A 24,025-nucleotide genomic window follows, 5' to 3' on the forward strand; every position below is an offset into this window, starting at 1 on the left:
GCCAGTTTTACAATAATGATTAACAAATGGTATACTTTGCAGCCCTAGATGCTTCTCTACATCTCTGGATTAGACTTTTTCACTAAAAGGAAAGCATGTGCTTCATTGTTACAACACACCTGGCAGTCTTTCTACAAACACAGCCTCATTAAATCTGTGAAAGAGATTTCCTTTGAATCAGAGAGGTAAGAGAGACAGACAGACAGTCAGGATGAACTTCATTAATGCTCCTCCATGCTCCATTTAATTTAAATGCAAATGCAGACACAGAGAGAGAGAGAGAGAGAGAGATAGAGAGAGAGAGACAGAGAGAGACAGAGAGAGCGCTGAAGAGAATATGCTGATAATAAAAAGGACAAAGAAACGGAGAAAGAGTACACAGCTGAGACAGGTCATAGAAAAGGACAAAGCAAGCGCATCTCTTGCTTCCACGCTGTCTTTCAGTTAATTGAATAATCTGTGCTCTCAAGGCTGCAAAGCAAGCCAAAGCTGCAGGAGCGCAAAGCTGTCAGAAGAGATCAATCAGTGCTGTTGAGGGCAAACGTTCAGAATTGACCGAGCGCTTTCACTCGCGTCATATAAATGACATCACTTGCATTGAGATTGCTTTGACATTTGATTAGTGCCAAAAGAAAGGAGAAGGATCGATATGCTAACGTGCTAGCGAAGCAATGCTATAAGAGAAGCAATGCAAAGCAAAGCAAACAATGCAATGCTGTAACTTTAAAAAACGCTAGGTCATCATTTTGAAGAGAGCTTGGAGAAATAAAAGTCTGTCACAACTACCTGATTAAAAAAGAATGAAGGAGTTAATAATTAATATATTAACAGTTGGCAATTTGCATGATGAAAATGCATATTTTAAAATGTCCTTCTACTTGGCCAATAAGTACAAGTTATTCATTTATCCAGGAGATTAGATACAAGATAATGCACTTTTTGAACTTTCTGAGAAGGAAACAGCCGAAAATGCAGAAAATGCAACCAACTTTTAAAACTGAACTTTGAAGGTTGGAAAAATAATATCCCTGCAGATTTCTTTGAAAAACAGAAAGCAACTCTCCCAAAAAGTATGGAAGCGGTAATAATGGGCAAAGGGTGGACACACTAAATACTAAGAAAACTTATATTCGATTTAGTTGTTGAGACTTCGACAGTCCCGAAGTCTTCAAGACTGTCGAGACGTGTAACCTTCTATTATGTTTTCTGCTTCTTTAGTAACACTGAAAAATGAATAACTTATGTGTTTGGGCTTTTTGCAAAAACTCTGAACACCTGATTAATCATCAAAACGATTGGCAGATCACTGAATTACTAATACAGGGTGATTAAAAAGATTCATCCCATTTCAAAATGATTTATTTCATTTGTAAATCATTACAGAACAATGCAGTAAATGGTTAAGTGAGCTTAAAGTTTAAAGAAAAATTGCAAGGAGAAATTGCAGTGTTACAACAGCAACACATAAAATTGCACATACATATATTACACAAAAATAAAAAATAGACATATATTAGGCATAAATATATAAGGATGTCTTATCTTAATATCTGAGGAAAGAAAAACAGTCTTACATTTATATGCCCCTATTGGCTAATCACTGGGCTGAAAGAAGAAAAAGACAAGACAATGTGCAACGTGTCGCTCTTAATCATTAATCAGATTTCAGAACCCTGTGGACATGCTGTAATGAAATCTTATAATGAGAAGAAATCAATATATAAGATTTCTTATCTTATTGCACCATTAGAATGATTCTCCACATGAGATAAAGAGATTACTAAAGAGCTAGAAGAGGACTGTGACTTATGAAGCTGATTGATGTATTAAAAGATCAGCTTTACTGGAACAGCTCCGCTACAGATTGCATTTGAAATGTGCCTCCAACGACAAAACGTTGTCAATAATTTCCTGAATCACTGGTCTTAATGAAATAAATCCAACATATTATGGAACCTGTGTGGCAAAATGTAATCTTCTGATTATTATTTTACAGTTTCAGAAGTGCATGTGTTACTACTAATTCAGTGGTGAAATTGGGAAATCCTGAACATGAGCAAGATGGGAAAAAGAAGTTGCACAATATTTGGTAAACTGATAGTAAACATTGCCTAAGCTGTAGGGAATGTTATTACATTGCTCTGATAAGCCACTACTTATTAACCAAGAGAAGACACACAAAGTAAAATCTCTGGTCTTCACAAGAGGCTCTGTGATCAGCTACAACAATGAAGGTAAGGTTTAATTCATACTACAATGTACAGTATGTAAACCAAGTTTGTACAATAGTGTACAGCTGTCAACTAGCATGCTCCAAAGTTTAGTAGCATAGTTGCTGTACAGCCTTGACTGGGTCGAATAAGTCCAGTCGTATACTGCTTTCTGACTATGCACTTTGACATATCTCAAAGTCTAAGAGGGTATTTATATCTGTAGCTTCATGCTCTTAAGCAGACTAAAGCAGAAAATAGCGTTTACACTGATATGTTTGACATTGATCCAAAAGATGCAAACAAAAAACATTTATAACTGATATGGAAGAGTTTATGGTGTACATTTGGTGAACATGTGGAGACAGCTGGCCTAACTGAGCTTGTAGATTTTTAAACGAGTTATGTTCAATTCATGGTTCATTCTGCGTTTGCACCAATATTCGGTAATTCTGTACATCGCGATTTTAAAGACGCAATTACTTTTTTTAAATTTAAAAAAGTAATTACTGTGTTTTGTGGACACTGAAATGCCATCACTGCAATTTAGTCAAACAAGTTGTAGTTTCACTAGAGATTTTTAGACATGAAGACCAGGTCAGCTTTCACAAGCTCAAGAAGGTGAAACCTCACATGCCACACAGTTTGGAGAAGAAAATTTAATCTCCAAAATACATGTATGCCTGGGTTCATGTATCTTTTGGTCATCCAATTTTCAAAAACGGGAACATGAGTCAGTTCTTGTTTCTAGTTCTGTTACTGTCAGTAGTAAAATCTATTTAAATTCAAATTTGAGCTTTTCTATCACTTAAAATAGAAATCCCAGCATTTTGGTAGATTTTATGACATTTTTATAGGTGTTTGTATGTCTAATGTAGCTATCCTATCAGCAAAAAACTGAAGCAATATGGGGAAGAGACTCTACAGAACGCCTGCCATTTAACAGTGAAATCAAAGAGAAATGAAAGTCACGCTGGTCAATAAAGATGAGAAAAATTAATCCTGTAATGTCAAATGTCAACTTCATTACAGTGACTGTGTTACAGTTCCAGACTTAAGAATTAAAGTTGTGAGCTGACCTGTGTTCATATTGTTCCTATAATACTACGGCAGCTGCCAGAGGCCCCTGTTTTGGGAGGGAGCTTTAGAGGCACGTTATGAAAAGCTGCATTTTGAGCTCCGCCCCTGTAAAAAGGGACGACATTGTGGTTTAATGTTGTTAAATGTAGTTGTTCTTTTAGTCTAAAATGTATGTGTGTTATTATGTTATTCTGTAGCATCTCCCGCATCTCTTTCTTCACCAAGACCCTCATCATTCAGACTAAAAGCAGCAACTCCATTACAGCAAACTAAATTCTCACTGTGAGACTCTGTGTTCAGCTTTAGGTCCTGTTGTGCTGTTTGTTATAAAGGAAAAATAAGAATTATTTGTTATTTACACACAGAAACAGCCAGAATCACAAGTGTAATCCATTGCGTCCATATGCCTCCAAAACTTCTGAGAGCTTCTGAGACCATGAGTGCACTCTGCGCATCTATTTCAGATGTTTTATTTAGATAAATAAAATAAGACCCTTTATTCCATTGTTCTTTGTTATTAGATTTTATGATTAGTGTGTGAAACTGTAAAAAGAAGCTATTTCTTTATTTTTCCCCCGAAAAATGGGAACTGACCCATTTTCCTGTTTTTCAATGTTGGTTTTAAAATGAAAATTGAACCCATGCCTGTATCACAAACAGCAGTTTGGGACAAATATTATTGGGTTTGTTTGTGTTTTTTTTTAAATGCAATATTTGTGAAAGTATTGTAAACCATGCTAAGACATTAGTTGATTATTGTGATATTTTTTATATTGACACATGCCTAGTCTGTATGAACTACGTTGCGTTTGTATTTTAACCAAACGCACTAGAGTTCATGTGGATATGGATTGAGAGCAACCTCCTCAAGGAGTCTTGGTCCACTTATTTGATGCGCACCAGAATCTGCACAGCAGCATTCTTCACTCTAATGAACTGAACTAAGAGAGCAATTGCACCTGGGTTCATTTTAATCGAATGAAACCTGCCAAGACTGAACACAATGGAAGAACATTGGGCATCAAGCGCACTTAAGAAGAAATTTCTTCTTAAAACACACTTATGCAGTTTTCACATAGACACTTAGCAACGTTTTCTTATTCGGGATTTGTTCCTAGCTAAGAACAGAATCTACACACACTCAAGAGCACAAAGGTGTTAACAGTTCTGTGGTTCGAGAACACGTCATGAATCTGATGCGATTTTTCTCAGCACTGTTGGGATCCAGAGCAGTCCAGCCTCCACCCTGGGTCTCCGACGTAATATTATGTTACAACTAATTCACTTTTTAATTGATATGCTAATTTTAATTTAATCTGTTTCCTAATATAAAAAATAATTTATTAAATCAAAAGATTAAAAACATTCTTGCAAAGTATAAAAAGCAACGCCGCCAAAAAGTTTAAAAGATTTTCTTGCAAGAATGAAGAAGATGAAAAGCCAAATTTCAGCCGTTGGTTCTTTTGAAGGAAAAGGCTTTTATTAAGTTTCAGGTGACAAGTCAGCTTCCGGATAACCAAAAATGCAAAGATTCAACACGTTACATCAGTTTTTATAATGTTTTTCGAATATGCTCATTGCCCCTCCCCAGGGTGCTGTCTTCACTCCTCCTCTCCGACCATCCTAGGGTTTCCATTGGCTATCATTATATTTGCTATGTTAAATTTACTTTTTGACACCTCCATGCTTTGCCTGACAAGGACCATTTTTACGACTTCTCCATAATGGCTTTTTTAATTATTTAAGAGTTACAACCTGTTCCTGCTCCCTGCTTATCTATCTCCTCACTAAAAGCTAACTTGTTTTTTAATAACAAGGCAGTATTTCTTACATGCAGGTGTCTGCTTATCTCTTAAGGCCTTTCAAGCACTGCCTGGCCCGGACACCTCTCGCCTACAAGCAATAGGGCCTAACTTTCCTACCTAAGGCTGCCTGGGCCTTAGTTACAATGACTCTGTACTCTAGTTTAATAGTTTCGAAATTAATAATTGCCTAAATTAACAAACCTTTTATTAATGATAACTTAAAGATATATTTGATCAACAAATCCCTACAGTACCTTTCTCATGAACAAACTTAGGAAAAAACTTAAGAAGATACTGGTGAATCAGGCCCATTATGTTGAACCAAAACCCTCAGTTAGAACTGAATAATTTTGTACTTTTGTTTCATGCAATGATGTCTACCATTTGTTCAATCAGATAATACTGGGGATCTTATGGATGTCCATGCTGGTCCAGTCTAAAAGCCTGATGTTCCAGCCTCTAGACTGTGCAGATATCTATAACGACAGTTCTTTTACCAGTGGAGTGTATCTGATCTATCCTGCCGGCCCCAACTCTGGCCACTATGTATACTGTGACATGGAGACTGATGGAGGAAAATGGACAGTGAGTAGTTACGGATTATTAGTTGATTGGACCGGTAATGCACCTTTTACTGTGGTTACTGTGAGAGCAAGAAAAATGTTAACTCAGTCTAATAGCCAGTGCAAGGAAAAACAACCAGTGGAAAATCACTTCACTAAAGTTGGTTTTGGAGCTTAAAATGGAACATTTAGAGATATTTCCAAGTAAGACATGGAGCAGTAGTTCAGGTGGCAAAATGCAGGTTTTGTAGCACTATGCTTTTTCTATTGTAACAATAATATTGAATAATTTTAGATCTTTCTCACAGGTAACATTGAATTAAAGATGTTTTTTCTGCCAGGTGTTCCAGAGAAGAATGGATGGTACAGTGAACTTCTACAGAGGATGGGATCACTACAAGAACGGGTTCGGGCATGCAGCTGGAGAATACTGGCTGGGTAACACAGTCCATGTTTTGGCCCTAAAATAATAAGAATTACACTTGAATCAATGTTTTTGCAGTCAGCCAGTCAGTCACCGACTTGCTGAGTTTCATTTTTGTCCTGCAGCTTTCAGGAATCCCAGCAGAAATGCTTTGTTTATTTCACCTTTTTGTTACTTGATTGCAGGACTTGAAACGATCCATCTTCTTACCCTGAAGAAGAACTACGAGCTGAGGGTGGATATGGAGGACTTTGAAGGAACAAAGGTCTACGCTAATTACACATCCTTTGGTATCTCTCTAATGGCTGTCAATGCAGAGATGGATGGCTACACACTTCATGTAGATGGTTTTCAAGATGGAGGTGCAGGTATGTCATAAGAGCTCTGTAGAAGACTTTATTTGAACCTTGTAACATAACTAACAATCATGCTATCAACCTGTAATGGCAGATGTGATATGCGGTCATGAGTCGTCATGACAGCTTGCATCATATGAGCATTTTTGCTGTGTGTTAGTTGTCATTAGGGCTCAAAGATGAATTATTTTTATATTGAAATCGCAATTTTAGAGAGAGCAATTTTCAAATCACAACAGCTGCATTTTTTAAAATTATAGCCTACATGATTCAAAACATTGTCCTTCGTTTTAAGAGAGTAATTTAACACAATAACAGAGTTGTATACCATTTGTAGAGTTAGACCAATCACTTACAATAATGATGTCACAATCTACTGCCTTTGTAACTCACTATATTAATGTGTTAAGCTTTAAGCCAGAAAATGTGCATGTTCTGGTCTTCTTGGACAAAAAAAAAAACAAAAAAAAACCCCAAACAGATCTGAATCTGAATTTATAGAAAATAATCACAATTAAAATAGCAGCAGCTGCAATTTTAGCAAGAAAAAGCGCAATTAGATATTTTCCCCAATTGTCAAAACATCAAACATTATATTTGTCATAATATTAAACATTATAACATCTGTCACAACTGCCTCACACAGTTATATTACTGAACAAAATCTATCATGCCAACTAATGACAACACGACATCTGCCAAGATGTTTGTCATGTTTATGTCAATGTTTTGGAGGAGGATTCACTGAAAGCGTTACTTAGAAATTTTACCTCCATAAATGCTTCATTTTAATAATCAGTTACATAATATTAACCGTATATTAACATTGTTCTTTTGTGACAGGTACTGTTTAGATATAAAGGCGTGAAACTGATATGAGATTTACTGTGCAGCCCTAATTCATGCATCATCTGTGTGCTTTGTAGGGGATTCATTATCTTACCACAGTGGATCAAAGTTCTCCACCTTTGACAAAGATCAGGATTCATATGAAGGGAACTGTGCTGTTTCTTATTATGGAGCATACTGGTACAACTCTTGCTACTCGTCCAACCCAAATGGCCTCTACACATGGGGGGCAGATTCTCAACTCGGACTGAACTGGAGGGCTTGGAAAAGTTTCGTCTCTGTGAAGAGTTTCTCCATGATGATCAGACCAGTAAATCTGACCTGATCTTCAAGACGTGACAACACACCTGCTGTTGTAAAGGAGTTTGTCCTGTTGTTCCAGAATGACATGCTTTGAGTTCTTGAACTAGAGAATCCTTTTGAATGTGATTTCTTGATTCATTTAAGCTTGTACCATTGCAAACGCATGGCATCCTAAAGCAATTCAAACTCTCTGAGACATGTTTAGCTTACAGAAGGATGCAATAAAAGTTTGGACCCTTGCCATTCATGGGATTATAAAGAAAAAATAAATAAATAAAAGAAAATATAAACATAAGAAAAAAGTACATATGGACAAATACATATGCACACATACCTTTATACAGTTGTACAGTGTACAGTTATATGCAAAGTGTGAATAGCTCTGGTCAAATTACACATTTTGTTGATTTTATTAATGTAATATTTATTAACATATATATATGTAACACAAACTCACACTCACACACAGGCTGAGATTGTTGAGGTTGTGTACTGTGTTTAAGCAGGTGGTAGAGGGCAGTGAGGAGGTTTCTCTTACCTTTTTTCCTTCTGTGTTGTCTGCACTGACGTAAGAGAGCTTCCGTCGCACATAGAACAGCATGTCATCCTGTCGTGGAGCCCATTTCTCCATAAAGTATGTAGAGAACATCCACGTCCAGAACACAATCCTGTCATCCTTAAAGCATCCTGGAAAAAATAAAATCTGTGGTAAAAACACCAGTCACTGCTTTGAACAGGTGCAGAAGAAAGAAATCCTAATATTGTATTCTGCTTGTTTGTTTTTCAATACCACAGGCAAGAACCCAACATTACCATTACACTGTGTTTAATAGTTTTAAATAAAACTATAAAACTAGCCAAGACTTAAATATGTTTCAAGTTCAAGTTTCACATTTATTTGTGATTCCATCCATAATTTTGTTTTATTCCATCCATATTTTTGTGAATTACATAACTGCATGTAAGAAAAATGGATGGAACAACACATCCAAGATTGCAAGCATGTCACATCATTTTCAGGCTTAGTTGATGGAAAAACTGATTCAATTGTATTACCTTTTCAAAAGTGCACACACAATTTGCGAAACAATATAAACACACAAACAGGACATACAGACTAGGAAAAACAATGCACAGACAATCCTAACAATTAGTATAATATTACTGTTGTAAGAAAACATAAAAAGGAAAATGAAAAAAAAAAAAACAACCAATTCAAAGGTTAGCGTCTTAGCTTAGCCTCTCAAAATTTGTATTGGTCCATGCTACCTGAAATGTTTAAACAGTGTCAAAGAAAAGGTGGCATTTTTCAGAAAGTAAAAATGGCATAGATAGGAGTTCAGAGGTTTTCTATAGAAAGAAATAAGTATATTTTGTATCACAGATCTATGGATTTCTAGTACTGAACATGAGAGAAATAGAGAGAGAGAAAACTAAGCACTCTTCAACCCAAAGAAAGTGAGGTAACTCAGAGCAGAATAATTCTGTGCTTGTTGCTGAGCAACAGCGTTGCCGTTTGGCAGGTGTCTCGGCTTGTGGCAGTATCAGCTGGGGTTACTGAGTACAGACCTCACGTAAACGCTGATACAGTAGTGAAAAGGTGCTCAGCTGCAACCTTACAGAGCTGCAGGGCCTACAGGTGTTCCTCCACCTCTGCACTATAACATGATTTCACTATTTAAGCATTCTTCTCTGCTGAAGTGGGTGGCTCACTAGCAATCTCACCTATACACACAATAAACATATGGAGACATCCAAAAGTGTGTGGACATCACTCCTAATTACTGAGTTCAGAAGTTCTAGCACATGTACAGCCAAATGGCTGTGTATATAAATACACAGCCATGTGATATGTATAGACAAACACTGGCGCTCATACTGAAGAACTCAAAAATGTGGCAACTTTAAACGTGGCCTTGTTATATCACGGCAACTTTGTCACAAGTCAGTTCATGAAATTTCTACATCTGTCAACTGTAAATGCTATTATTGTGAAATGGAATTGTCTAGAAGCAACAATGGCTCAGCCACGAAGTGGCAGATGACACAAACGCTGAAGTGCACAGCATGTAAAAATCACTTGTTTTCTGTAGCATCATTTACCATAGGAGCTGCAAATTGCCTTTGGAAGCAACACCATGACAAGAACTGTGAGAAGAAGCTTTCCTTGGCTGAGTAACTGCACACAAGCCTAAGATCAATACGTGCAATGCCGAGCGTTGGCTGGTGTGGTGTAAAGCATGGTGGCACTCGACTGTGGGGACTCTCAACCCCATTCTACGCACTTGAGATGGAGTGGAACATCAACTATGAACCAGGCCTTTTCGCCCAACATCAGAGCCTGACCTCATAAATGCTCTTTTGAGGCACAAATACCCACACACACTCACATTAATCCTTTTTTGGAGATGTCCAACAAGCTCATATAGGCGTGTTGGGTGTCGCATACTATTGGCTATTTATTCATTTATAAACAGAAATTGTGTAAATGTTATTAGAGCACTCAGTAACAAACATTGATTTGAGTGAAGGCTTTTTACATAGTGCTAGGCTTGACGGTATCATTACTGCAAAGATAATCATTATCACAATAATTAACAACCAGTACCTTGTGCAGCTCTACACATTCCACTGACAGACAAGAAAAAGGCTGATTCAATCTGAAATGCTGACGAGATAATGTTTACATGACAAGATCGGTCAAGTCCCAAAGGGGAAGGACTTAATGATTAACTGCAGCCAGACAGTATGTCTGCATTATTTAGGACAATAGAAGATTTATATTATGCCGTTTTACTTCCATTTACAAGGCAAATATTTATGAGAAGATTCTAGTTCCTCAGTAACATGCTCTACAATTTTAAATCAGATACGATATATCAGTTGCCTTCTCCTGCTGTGAACCTCATGCTACAGCCACGTCTATAGTCAGGGACCTGCACAATCAGGCCAGTAAATGACACATATCTATTTAACTCCCAGCCTTGTCATATAGTGATAATTGAAGGTTCATTCCAGCATAAAACTAGAGTTTAATATGTTTATTGTGATATGAGGTATTCTGCAGTGCAGGTCTATATCCTTCAGCCTCATTCATTGTTTCCATGTTCTCTTGCTATAATACCCAGCATGCATTATGCAAAATACATCACACAACCATTGTATTGTCAACCAAATCTAACAGGGTGATCACAGTCATGGTAAAGTTCTCTCTTAGCATAGCACAGTTTTCAGTCCCACAAAAAATTCTGAAATAATGGTGGCAAAAAATGTTTCAAGAGAAGAACCACTTGTGGGCGTCCCTAATGAGCTTTTCAGTGGATGGGTCTTTAAAGAACCACTCTTCAAAATGTAAAGGAGTTTCCTAGAACTGTAAGTTGAAGCCAAGAAGCAAATTCTAACCTGTATTTAAAGAGGAATTATACTGATTTTTCAAAATGATCTCCATAAATAAATTGCTGAAATGTAAACACAGTAACTCAGAGTGGCTTAACGTGTAATACTGCATTGTACAGAAACTCAATGACTTGGGGTCGTGATGTCTACAACGCACATACAGCCATTTTATTAACGATCCGATACACTGAGTGAAATTACATGTCTTTCTGAGTTTTTATACGTAATGCTGATAAATAGTAAATGCTTTTTGGGTACTATTTTTCCTTAAAAATAACCTGCATGTACCTCTCCACCATTACGAGATTTAAATAATACAAGTTTTAGGCCAAAACATCACATTCAAATGAACAAAAGCTTAATGTCTTATGTATCAGGCAGCATATTTGTAACTATTCCATGGAACAGCTTTCTCTGCAGGAGCTTTTAGAAGTTTTAAACACTTCAGATGTCTGGTTCCTAACAACACCACTGTGAACAATTCTGGCCCTGTATGTTTCTCTAGAGTAGAGCAATTTCACATCAAACCACTCTGAATAACTTTGTTTACATTAAAATTCAATTTTACAGAAATCTGAGAATTTGGCATTCCCCTTTAATAGTGTGAATGACTGTAACTCTTGATGTCAATCATTTCACAGACTAAATGCTACTTCATTAAGATTCTACAAGCACTTTCTTCTGTGGGTAGAAAACCAAAGCAGTAACTCCACCTCTTCCTCACTGAGTGAAACTCTCTCCTTTCCATTGAAAGATCACTTACGTAAGAGGACCCTCATCACTGACGCAGAAGTGAGACCTCACCCTGCTTTATCAAAACTTCTGCACCCAGACTTCTGCCTGGATGCCATCATATGGGACTGACAACAGATGTATGTAGAGGAAAAACACATGATAATAGACTCTTAACTGAATAATCCCAGTCACACCCTTCTTAAACATGAACACGCCATCAAGATGATTCACTAGCTGATGCTGCTAGTTGACGACTCTTTGTGGTTTTGAGGCACATGGCCATATACAGCTTTTTGGCGATGCTACCTCTAGCCTGCAGACCTAAATAAGAGGCATACTGAGATCCAGAGAGTCTTCATATGCAAACACTGAATTTCTATACCATTCTTCACAAGAGGAACTCAGGAAAAGTTCAAAATTCATCCTTTAAAGAGAGAAAAACAGAAAAAACAGGAAACACATCAAGAGCTTTACACCTCAGGGATGTTTGTGCCCTAGGCCAGCTTTATCTCATTTGGTGTTTTATCTAGTTTGGAGTTAAAAATGACTCCCTCCCAGACTTCTGGTCACATGGGTGAGAAAAAAAAGGAAGCAATTTCAGGAAATTAGGTAAGGAACTGAAATTCTGCTTGATGGGAATTGACCCAAAACAGAAGCGCTATTTATTTTCTGCTTTGGGATTACTGACAGTGTGCCAACAGGCAATCACTTGAGACAACTTCAATATTCTGCCCTGAATACACACCAAGCCTGCCTATAAAAATACAACATGTGGACAAAAGTATTGGGGCTTTTTAAGGAGCTTTTATGACATCCCATTCAAATCCAAAGGGATTAATATAGAGTTGGCATCTATAACAGCTTACACTCTTCAGGGAAGCTTTCTACATTATATTGGAGTGTGTCTGTGGGAAATTTAACCCATTTATTCAGAAGATCATTTGTGAGGTCAGGCACTGATGTTGGGTGAGAGGACCTGGCTCACTATCTCTATTCTAGTTCAACCCAAGGGTGTTTGATGGGGTTGAGGTCAGGGCTCTGTGAGGGCCAGTCAAGTTCTTCCACACCAAACCCACCCAGTCATTTATGGACCTTGCTTTGTGCACTGGGGTACAGTCATACTGGAACAGAAAAGGTCCTCCTTCCCTAAACTGTTCCCACAAAGTTGGAAGCAAACAATTGTCCAAACTGTATTGCATGCTGAAGCATTAAGATTTCCCTTCACTGGAACTAAAGGGTCTAGGCTAACCCCTAAAAAACAACCGGTATCGTTTTACAGTGGGTACAGTGTTTTTCTGCTGTTGTTGATGCCAGAGGAGGTTTGGAACTCTACAGCAGAGCCCTGGTGACTTTTATGCTCTGTATCTTCACAGGATCTGTCACCTCCTGGCTGAGTTGCTGTGGTTCCTAAACACTTCCACTTCACAATAATACCACTCAAACTTGATTGTAGAATATATAGGAAAGAAGGAATTTTACGAATTGCCTTTCCACAATGGCACCCCATTACAGTTATTACAGTATCATGCTTGAATTCAGTGAGCTCTTTTTTCCACAAATATTTGTGGAAGACTGCATGGCTAGGTACTTGATTTTATACACCCCTGGCAATGAGAAGAATGAAACACCTAAATTTAATGATTACGAAACTAAAACCCATTCAGAGTGACTGGAGGAGAAATGTCTACAATGCTAATGCAACATTTTATTTTCAAGCAAAAACACCAGTGAACCAACACATGTTTTTATATTGTTGATAATGGAAAAAAGTTCAATTTGAAAAAATATACGTTCTCTTTGGAGATTATTTTGCCTTGTAATGCATGCATGTAGCTTTTATAGGCATTAAACCAGGGGTTTCGAGTCTTATCCATAAAAGATTGTTGTGGCTGCAGGTTTTCACTCCAAACAAGCAGAAGCTGAATAGATTTTACTTATTTAGTCAACTGGTCTCAGTCTTCGAACAGTCAGGTGCACTCCTCCTTTGTCGGATTGAAACTGCAGTTACACCAGACCTTTGTGGATAAGACTGCATCTCCCAGCATTAAATGCTTTGGATGCCTGTTTCCTATCACCACCACTTCGAATTTTGATGCAGTAAGTTTCTCTAGACAGAGTGGTGACCTACAACAGTGGTTTTCAAGCTGTGGGTTATGACTCTGGTGGGCTGCAGAATGGGGACAAGTGTGTTGCGAGGAAGCTGCAATGGTGCATTTTTTTTTCTTCTGTTACTTGGAAATTATGCTAGAAGGCGCGTGTGGTTGCTTACCGCATGATACATGCAACTAGGAACAACATTCCAGTTTGTCAGTTTGTAATCTAATGGAGTTAACAACATGGATCAGAAGTGTAAATAAAACATGTATAGTCCAAATAAATATTAATGAAACCTTTGTGTTCACACTTATGGTCAAACTAAAGGGATTACAATTCAAGTATTGTCATTATTTGATAGTTTTGTATTTAACAATCTTAATAAGTACATAACAGTACAGGCCTATGCATGTTTCTTCCTTTTATAACAATGTGCCTTAGGGCTTGTTGATTGAAATAACATATTCAGTAAAAGTAAATTGAAAGCTAAAGGACTTATAGACTTTCTTGGTAAGTCTGCATATTTCACTTCATTAAAAATTTGGGTCTTGGGGAAAAGCTCTACCTGTACATGTCAGCCCTGGCTTGAAAAAGTTTGGAGCTTCAGTAAGTTTTAAGTTGAATAGAGTTTTACCAATGTTCTCTAAAGTTGGCCCAACCTTGCAACAGTAAGCAGTGAGAATGCATCTGTAAGCCAATTTGCATTTGTGGGTCAGCTGGTGGGCTAATCTCTTCAGGCCACACTTTGTTCGGATAGTATCAATTTTCAATTGAATATACCAATCTGGAGACTGCATACAATCCTGCTTGTTGCCCAGAGTCTAGCACACATTTATTTCAGCCTCTCCTTCGCAGCAGCAGGAGCAGCTTCAGATCAATAGCCACAGATGAGCCAGCACTGATGGGTACTGGGGCATTTCACACCACAGCTCAACATCAGAAAGTGCGTGGAACAGTCCAACCTCTAAGCAGCACCAGTAGCCAGCAGAGAATGTAGTGGAGCAGACTGGAGCTCACTGAGCACAGTGGCACCTAAAAAAAGAGTCATCAAGTGAGGCCTACAGTCTAAGACTTGAATACAATGGGTTCCTGTGAGCTCCAACTGGCTAAGAAGGTTTCAGCCTAGTGCCAAGACCTGAAATCAAATCCTGACAAAGCCACAGCCATCTGTGGTCAAGGGCCCAGGAGAACACAACTGGCCAAGCTGCTGTCTTTGAGTGAGAAGGATGGCTGTCAGTCTATAGCGATGCCAGCCAACAGTGTGTGTCTGCTGGTTCGTGTACACAGATCAGAGGGTTGGAACTTTACTCTAAAATGTTCTTTGCTGTCGTTGCATGACAAGCAGTTTGAAAAGATGCAGTGACCAACCTAATGTGTCTCAAAACGATTAAGGCTTCTTGGCAACTGTTCAGACCATATTTAAGGAATGTAAATGTTACAGGGATGGGCTGCACACGGTGAGATGTATGTGAAGAACTTGCACTCGCAGTGAACTGCAACACAACATCAAGTGACTTTTGGGCATAGTGTTTATTTCTGGATGCCTGAACAGCCTCTTCTACGAAAAAACGCACACACACACACACACACACACACACACACACACACACACACACACACACACACACACACACACACACACACACACACACACCCTGAGTGGAAAGTCAACAAATCAATGCTGTCTTCCTCAAAGCAGTAGCTCTCAAGAGCTCTGAGTCAGTAAGAGCATAAAAACACACATACACACCTGCAGAACTCACATACTGCGAAAGATTACGTAAAGGTGATTCATCTGAAATGTCAGTATGTGGAACACTGACAGTTCATGAGACAAGCTAAAAGATCAAACAGTCCCCAGAAAGCATCAATACGTTTTAAAATAATCACACCAAATCAAAGAATGTGGACAAACTTGTCCACCAAAGCCTTTGAACTGATGCCTCTCGGTATTCAGTCAGGAAGTACAACAGAGAACAGAAAATCAATGTTTTCCTGTTTCTCATTAACAGGACGGCTCTGTTGCAAGGGGTGTGGAAACGGAAAGGAGAGATGACCTCTGGACGGATTCCAGTGAGTCTCGAGGGGGTGACCTTGATTTGGGCAAACGTGAGCAGAGCAGCCTGGCATACGAACCCTATGACTCCACTACAGGATGAGGAAAAAGTGGAAGTTTTATAATAACCACTCACTGATCATGGCTGCCGATATGAACTATGGTGAAGGTAGTATTGCAACTGTATTGCTACATATCGTCAAATGCCTTGCAATATATTAAAGACACACTGATGAATCAGTAACGTGACATGGTTGAAGACTGGCTTGCATCATTTTCTAAGGATGAAAAATGTTATCACAACCATATCGGTGTTGGTAGATAACTGCTTAAAAAAATGACTGGCATCAGGCAGATGTTAGAAGGCAGAATGCTTCACCAATGCTGGGCTACTGTTCTAAAATACCTGCATTTTATTAATTTCACTGCATTTGTACATCTATCGAAATAAATGTTATATTTTTAGCTAATTCAGCTACTTTTAGCCATTATTTCTAAATTTTATAACTGCCAATCATCGGCACCGGCAGATATTTACAAGAAAAATATTGGCTTCAGCATCTGCATCAGCCAGAATTCCTATTTAAGTTGCATTCCTACTACTTACTCGAAAATAACTTGCATTTGTTGGATCGTCACCTAAACATCCTTGATTGGTCAGAATGCTCACAGCAGACAACAAAACATTCAATATTCAGGTTTCTACTGAAACCTATTCCCATCACGAAGTGGTCTCCATCTATCTCCTTTTCTGTTTATAGCTGGAATAAGTCAAAATATTGACTTAGCATCTTTAAATAATGGCTTAAAATTCAATATTCACTGAAGTCTGTATTTTGTGAAAATAAGCCATTATTGCAAGATACTAAGGTAATACTATATTTTGACATACTGCTGCCAGAAACGGTGAAGAAGAAAACTACCTGGTGCAAATGGGCTTCCTTAGGTTTCCTCCCAGCTGTCAAACAAAATTCAAGACAATATCTGAACCAAATTGTCAATATGAATAAGGCTTCATTTCCATCAGCTCTTTCCAAGAGAATAAAAGTCTCTGTCATATTCATACAAACACTTCTGACAAATCTTTAATGTTGTGACTGAGCAACTCTTGTTGCTGTTTTCTTTTGTTTTAATGGCTTTTAAATTTGACACCATAAGGAGTGTGGAAACAGAAAGCAGCGGCAAACGTAACGGCTCAGGAAATGACCAGTTATCAGAGTCAGGCATCTTATCTCTGTCGTACATCAGTTATTTGTTATAGTTATTTACTGGTATCTGCTGCTTTTTCTCATGTTTTTTTTAACAACAGCCAGGCAAAAATGGATATGTGTGATGTCTTTTTAACAGAAGTGCTTATTCACCTCAAGCGAGCATACAAGGATGTATGAAAATGTTTCTGATCTTATTCAACAATCTGCCCCTTTCATCACACCTTTAAATTGGACATGCAAAAATTTGCATTTAAACATGAATAAAATCCTATATGCCTGTGGCTTCAAAAACTGCATTCTGTGTTATCAGCTATAACTGTAAGATGCTACTACTACATGATTGACAAACGGCACACTGTGAAGCTCTAACATGATATTCAACTGCCAGTGATTGTGATTGGCTCTGTGATTGGCTTTGTACTGCACACTGAAACCTCTGCTATTCCTTCAGAGAGCGAGTGCGACCACCACACAAGCCCGCCACGCTTTGGGCAGCAAATTGGCTCACAAGCAACCAACTTAATCCACGGTGACTGAGCACATCGCCATAACTAAGCTCACACACCTCTTTTCATTCCCAGACACACACAATATTGAACTGTGGTAATTACCAGCCATCAATTATGCAAAGTCCTAAACTGGAAAGAAAGAGAGGGGCCGCTGGGACACGGAGAGGCCGATACAATTTAAGACTGGACTCGGAGAGCATGCGGGGAGGACAAAGAGGGCACCACTGCAGCCCAGACTGACTCTCACCGTAATTAGATAATGGTCTACACTTCAGTCTCACATAAAGAGACAAAAGGGGGGGTGGACAGAGAGAGAAAGAGAGAGAAGTTTGATGGATGTAGAAACCGTAACTAAGGAAAGTGGGACTTTGCAAACAGTCAAATAGCTTGATGGGCTTCTGTCACTGTGTGACTGACTAATAAATATGAACATGTGAAACAAGTTACAGTGAAAATTTATTTTATAACTGTGACACAACTTTATGTAATCTTTATGTTCAAAGCCACTGCTTTTGACAGTACAAACTAAACTTTTAATTTCCAACTATTTGACCCCACCACAACTTTACTGACACAAACAAGTGGCCATGTAGCACCCGGTGAAAACAAACTTGTTTGGTGCTTTGGTTACAGTAGATGTTGGTAGGTGACTTTTCCTGAATCTTTTCAACATTTAACCCCTTAAACCCCAAAACTTACACAGTAACTTCAAAGTTGTTTATCGTAGTTCCTAGAACTGGTCTGAACAATTTGAAGATACTGTGTAAATCTTGGAAATTACATGGTTAGTACAGCGCAGGAGCTGCTCTGCAACTTCTTCATCAGCAAGATCATCATATTATAGTGAATTATTATTTTAAAAATACTAGGCCTGCAACTAATTACAATCATCATTATCGATTAGCTGGTCTATCAGAACTCCGATTAGTCGATTAGTTGAGAAACAAAAACCATATCGTTCAGCTAAACTAAAACAGAATTAGCTGTAAAGTTGACCGTGATGTGGAAGTGTTTTACTTTTGATTGTAGTTTTAATAAGATGTTAGTATTCATGCTAACGTCTGACGGTCGTGTTGCCCACTGAGCTCAGTTTTATAAAATCACATTGGAAAGTCTTAGTCCTTTTAGATGATGTTAACATGAAGTGTTTTTACAGTTAATTTTTTGGGTCATCAGTTGATGCTGTATTGCAGTTGCATCTGTACTTCCCTCTTGCAATTGCAAGAAGTATAACGCAAGAACATCATCAAGCCAACCAACTGATGATTCACTGAAACCATTTAAAACATTTTTATTACTAAAAGCGTTCCTCTTTGAGAGGGAGGAGAAAATCAAGCTCCACACTTGCTTCAGATCTGGGAAAAATCCACAGGTGTTTCTGTCCATCCGTCACCTCAACGTCATGTCTGAAAGGATGTGTAGCCCAGAGTCCAGACCTCAACATCACTGAATGAGTTTGGGATTGAAGCAGAAAATGTAACCAAATTTTAAGACTGAGCTTTGGAGGTGTGGAAAAATATCTCTGCTGATGTATGTAGATAGCATGGTTTGTGTTGGTCTGAGTCGATCAGGCACAGCAGTACTGGTGGAGCTTTTAGACACCTCAGTGTCACTGCTGGACTGAGAATAGTCCACCAACCAAAAATATCCAGCCAACAGCATCCTGTGGGCAACGTCCTGAGACCACTGATGAAAAACTAGACGATGACCAACACAAACTGTGCAGCAAAGATGAACTGCTGTCTCTGACTTTATATCTACAAGGTGGACCAACAAGGTAGGTGTGTCTAACAGAATGGACAGTGAGTGGACACAGTGTTTAAAAACTCCAGCAGCACTGCTGTGTCTGATCCACTCTTACCACCACAACACACACTATAGAATGATCCACCAACCTAATGATACCAACTCTGTGGTGGTCTTGTTGGGGTCTAGACCATTGAAGAACAGGGTGAAAGGAGGGTAACAAAGTATGACGAGAAACAGATGGACAACAGTCTGTAACTACAGAGCTACAAAGTGCGTCTGCACAGTAAACGGATCTGATAAAATTGGCCAAAGGTATAGAAATGAGGAAGTGTACTTAATTAAATGGCCAGTCAGTGCGTGTATCAACATGTGCGCCCACACATACCTCTTTCCTCTTGACAGAGCTCAAAAGGCTGCATGTTATTTCTGACTGGCTTCTGATCAATATGTTTAACATTAGTGCTGCTGAGAGTCAGGCAGTGAGGACTGTGTGAGGCCGACTTGACGTGCCAGTCTTTAAAAACATTACTCTTCATCAATTTCCCCTCAAGGTGTGATTCCTGGACAGTGAGCAGGGTTGAAGAGCTATGGCCAGAAAGCTCTGCTCAGCAAGCTGTGTTTATGAGAGTAGTAAAAAGGGCAGTGAGCTTTCGCCAAACCTTTTCACTTCCTCTGGCAACCCGCTGTCATATTTAAGTGGTTTTCAGAACACATGTTAAATATAAGCTAATATATTTATATATTATATAAATATAAGACGAGGCTGAATGTGTTTGGAGAACAGGCTAATTTTTAACAAACCCGTTAAAAATAGGACGTACTGCTACAGTCCATAGTGCTAAATCCAGCTGTCTGAAAGGGTATATTATATATTGAATTTTGAAACTTTTCAAAGGCTTTCATTTTTATCTAGTCTGTATGTAGTACATACTAAGCAGGAATGAACTGCAGATTAAAGATGCTCAGACATTTTAGACACCTTAGATCAAATAAAAAAGACTACTGCGCTACCATGATAAAAACTACACTTAACAAGCACAATTTTTAGGACTGTGAGCAGCACAAATGTCAGAGCAAGTAGGCCTTTCCTGTGACGGGATTAATGTTAGCAGGGCAATGAATTAAACAGCACATTAAGAGGAGCCTTTGGAAGCCTGCAGCTCTGAAAATGAAATATTTAAGCAGGGTCATACGTCAGTGAGAGATGACTGGGGCAATGGGATAACAAAGAGTGAGTGTGTGAAGTACAAAGGCCATCTTACAAGACACTCCAGCCAATGACCACTGCACACACTGCTTTCTGAGGAAGGATAAACAATGCATTACACATCACTTTGCTTGTAAATACAGGACTCCAAAGAGGCAACAGTACAATGGATCAGCACGTGGAATTGTAGCTTTCTTTGTGCTACTGTGTTTTATGTTACTATGAAAAAGAAGCAGTAACACTTTACTGAAGGACATCGTTCATTATTTTAAACAATAACTACATAAGCTACACTTTCGGTTTTAAGCCAAAACAGGAAAAAAGAATGAAAAAAAAAACAAAAACAAAAAAATCGTTATGTTCAAAAAAGCAGCAGATCAACAGTGAAAATGTTAGGGATGTGGCACTATTTCTCAGTTTTATGAGGGACATTAAATAAGTGATTTGTAATAATAATAATAATAATAATCATCATCATCAGTAGTTCATGCTGAATATAATTCAAGAACTTCTCCACTACAAGCTTAAAGCTGACACTGAAAATTCACTTGAAGCATCCTGCAGAATATAACAAAACAACAGAAGTGGAAAGGAAGGTCCCTGCTAGCAAACTGACACCATCTGTTGACATGGGTTTAGAAACTACATACTGTAATCATTTTAAATTCATTCTATTTAAGTTTATCAGATTTCCAATTTATCGCCAGACTTTTCTGGTTTTCAGCTTAGTGTGTCCTGAACTTCGTTTTTTTTTTTTTTGTTTTGGCCAAGAATTTTCACTTCAGTAGGTAATGATATGTAACAATGCAGGCCTAGGTATTTGCCTTCTTTGATCATGGTCTGGTATTGCATTTTTGGATGGAAAAAATTATAGACACTGATAAAAGTGGGCTGAAAATGTCTTTCACAAAAGATCAGGTGGACAATGAGATAAACACTACTTCTACATACTGTCATTAAAAAGTTTGGAAATCTTCGCTTTACATAAAATAAATGCAACAACATTGACAATTAATGTTATTAAAGGAGAAATGTAGGCCGAAATGGTGCTTATTTTGCATCAGCATTAAAACGTTAAATGAAGGCAAAAACCTCAAGGACAACAGGACAAAATGTCTTATTAAAATCAGCCAGATATGTTTTAAGTTGTTTTTTTTACTTGCCAAGCATCTGTAATTGATTTTTGTAGGACCACATTCAATTACATTGATCCAAAGATGTTTAAAATCATTGGGCTTAAGTTACTACTGACAACAAAACAGATAAAGAAAAGAAGTCTAAGTTCACGACACGTATTACCACAAAACACTGATACCAGCCTGAAGAGTAAACATGTGAAAAGGCAGTTAACAAGATCATGAGGGCTAAACAACATGACGAAGTGACACCACTGAACTCGTGACAGGAGAAGCAGAAGTGCAAAATCAACTAACTCTGATTGAAACAGTGTATAAATAGCAGAATCTTTTGAGAATCTGCCTCAGGTTCATATAGCAAATATAGCACCAATAACCAGAGCCAAAGGACTAGAGGAGCCATAACACACCGACTGATGATGTAGTGCACCGACCAGACACACTGATAGAAGCGCCAGTCTAATAATAGCTCAGAGGCTCATTTAAATACACTCATGTCCTGGTCCTGGGCTTCTGAGAGCCTTAAACCTCATTTGACAACTGAGAGCCCAAATCACTATTCTATTTTAAACCTTTCAGAGTCAGAAGCCAAATCATCTTCAAGCTCTTTCCTGTATGCTGCAACGATGCACAGCATCATTTTACCACCTATCTGACATTGAGCTGATGATGTAGTTGGTTTTACCATGAAAGTAAACTTCAAGTAAATCTCAGAGTCTGATTCTGGTTCTTTTCAGGGTTTTTAAGCATTGTACCTCCTCTTGATACTAGACATCTAATGTCTAATGTCTCTTGTAGAATCCATACACATAGTTGCACTAAAACTGCTTTAACGCGTCTGCGCTGACCGATGCAGTAGAGCGAAAAAACTGCTTCTTGTTTATGTTATTATTCCCATCATAAGTGATATGACGTTTTGTTGTATTCCTATTTAATCTACGTTTGGACCAAAATATTCGGCACGTTTTCTCCTTCGGAGGAACACTTAAAGTGCCATTTTTCACCATTTTCAGCCAAAATGTCAGTGCGTATCTAAAAACGTACATTCTAAAAAATCGAAAACATATATGCCAACATTATGCAAATTAGTTATTTTATTTTCTGAATTGAATTATTACCTTTGTGCAATCATTCTGATCTAAAACGTACACAATAGAAAAGGTTGCATTTAAGTACAGGATATACAAGCAGAACATTAGTAACTGCACATAAATCTACTTTAAATGCTACTTAGAAAGTTTACAACCTAAAGTTTCAGTCTGGCAAATAATGCTGGGGTATATGCAAATGAAACAAACCAAGATCTGCTCTCCAAAGAGTGTCAACATGCCCGTTTGACAAGATTTTCATTTTAAACCAAACTATTGTGGTGAACCACCGCATATTAATAGTGTAGCAATATTTAACGCTAATCCATTTGGCTGCTTTCGGAACAAAACCTTGCATCATTATGTATCATTATTATTGTCAAACACTGGAAAATGACAAAAATGGAGATACAAGGTTTTGTTCTGACAGCAGCGATATGGTTATTATACAATACTAGCTAATATCTGATGATAATCCAGACAATAACAACATGGTAATTATGCAGCAGTTATATACAGAGGAAATGTACGCTAAAGTATATAAAGCAAGACCCTCACATGTGGTACTTCAGGACTTGTAAACGGTGACACATAATTCCTCAGATTATAATCTTTCACCTAAATCTACATTATCGTCCAAGCTTGATACCCATGTGTACTGAACACAAAGTGGTTACATAAGCATCTTTTGGAGTCCTCACTTTAACTCTCATCTATGCAAAGGATGTAAACCGATTATTTTTCCAGCAATCACACTGCAGAAAAACCTGGCCAGGGTCCCGGGTTGACCTCTGCTATTCTGCCAGAACCTGGCCTTTTAAACTCTACTGTTCAGTTTTTAGCTGATCACCCAATGCATTTCTCACTGTTTCTATGTTCTTATCTACAGGTTTTACAGCGTATCGCACTATGTTTTGAAATCCAGCCACTCAAGGTCCCATTATGCCTTGCCACTTCTACTTCTAACCGCAGACTATTTCGGACTATTATTTTATGTATTGTTCAAAACAAGTTTGACCCTGAAGGGTCACACAGCAGGTATGGTCATTCAGAGAGGGTGAACTAAATGAGGGAAGGGCAGGTCCAACTGGCCAGCAGGTCAATCTGTAACAAGCACTGCCAGAAAGTGGTGAAAAGGACAAAATGAAAGAGCAAATGAAGTGGCCCAAACAAAAAGACTACAAAACTGCAGTAAAACAAACGAAACGAGACTTCATTCAGTTACAGTATTAGTACAGTATTTTTATTGACCTT

The 24,025-nt window shown here is 38.2% G+C and overlaps 2 protein-coding genes across 2 annotated transcripts in view; one reads left to right on the top strand and one right to left on the bottom strand.

Moving 5' to 3' along the window:
• The window catches only part of kiaa0930 (KIAA0930 ortholog), a 45,267-nt gene that overhangs the window by 18,582 nt on the left and 2,660 nt on the right, over positions 1-24,025 (bottom strand). Inside the window, exon 2 of the mRNA XM_017693944.2 lies at positions 8,129-8,277. Within this exon, the coding sequence (XP_017549433.1) occupies positions 8,129-8,277 (149 nt within the window). The remainder of the gene's footprint in view (positions 1-8,128; positions 8,278-24,025) is intronic.
• Positions 2,128-8,446, top strand: LOC108425355 (microfibril-associated glycoprotein 4-like). The gene is made up of 5 exons (XM_017693946.2): positions 2,128-2,234; positions 5,492-5,680; positions 6,000-6,096; positions 6,268-6,450; positions 7,365-8,446. Exons 1-5 carry the CDS (start codon positions 2,229-2,231, stop codon positions 7,610-7,612), a joined length of 723 nt encoding a protein of 240 aa, XP_017549435.1. The 5' UTR covers positions 2,128-2,228; the 3' UTR covers positions 7,613-8,446.

The sequence above is a fragment of the Pygocentrus nattereri genome, chromosome 1 (assembly GCF_015220715.1).
Source record: "Pygocentrus nattereri isolate fPygNat1 chromosome 1, fPygNat1.pri, whole genome shotgun sequence".
Classification (NCBI taxonomy): domain Eukaryota; kingdom Metazoa; phylum Chordata; class Actinopteri; order Characiformes; family Serrasalmidae; genus Pygocentrus; species Pygocentrus nattereri.

What these genes read in the sequence shown, in the direction of transcription:
- LOC108425355 (XM_017693946.2), top strand. An exon ending in CTGATGGAGGAAAATGGACA is followed by an intron (nt 5,681 to 5,999) that starts GTGAGTAGTTAC and finishes TTTTTCTGCCAG; the next exon opens with GTGTTCCAGAGAAGAATGGA. An exon ending in TTTTCAAGATGGAGGTGCAG is followed by an intron (nt 6,451 to 7,364) that starts GTATGTCATAAG and finishes TGTGCTTTGTAG; the next exon opens with GGGATTCATTATCTTACCAC.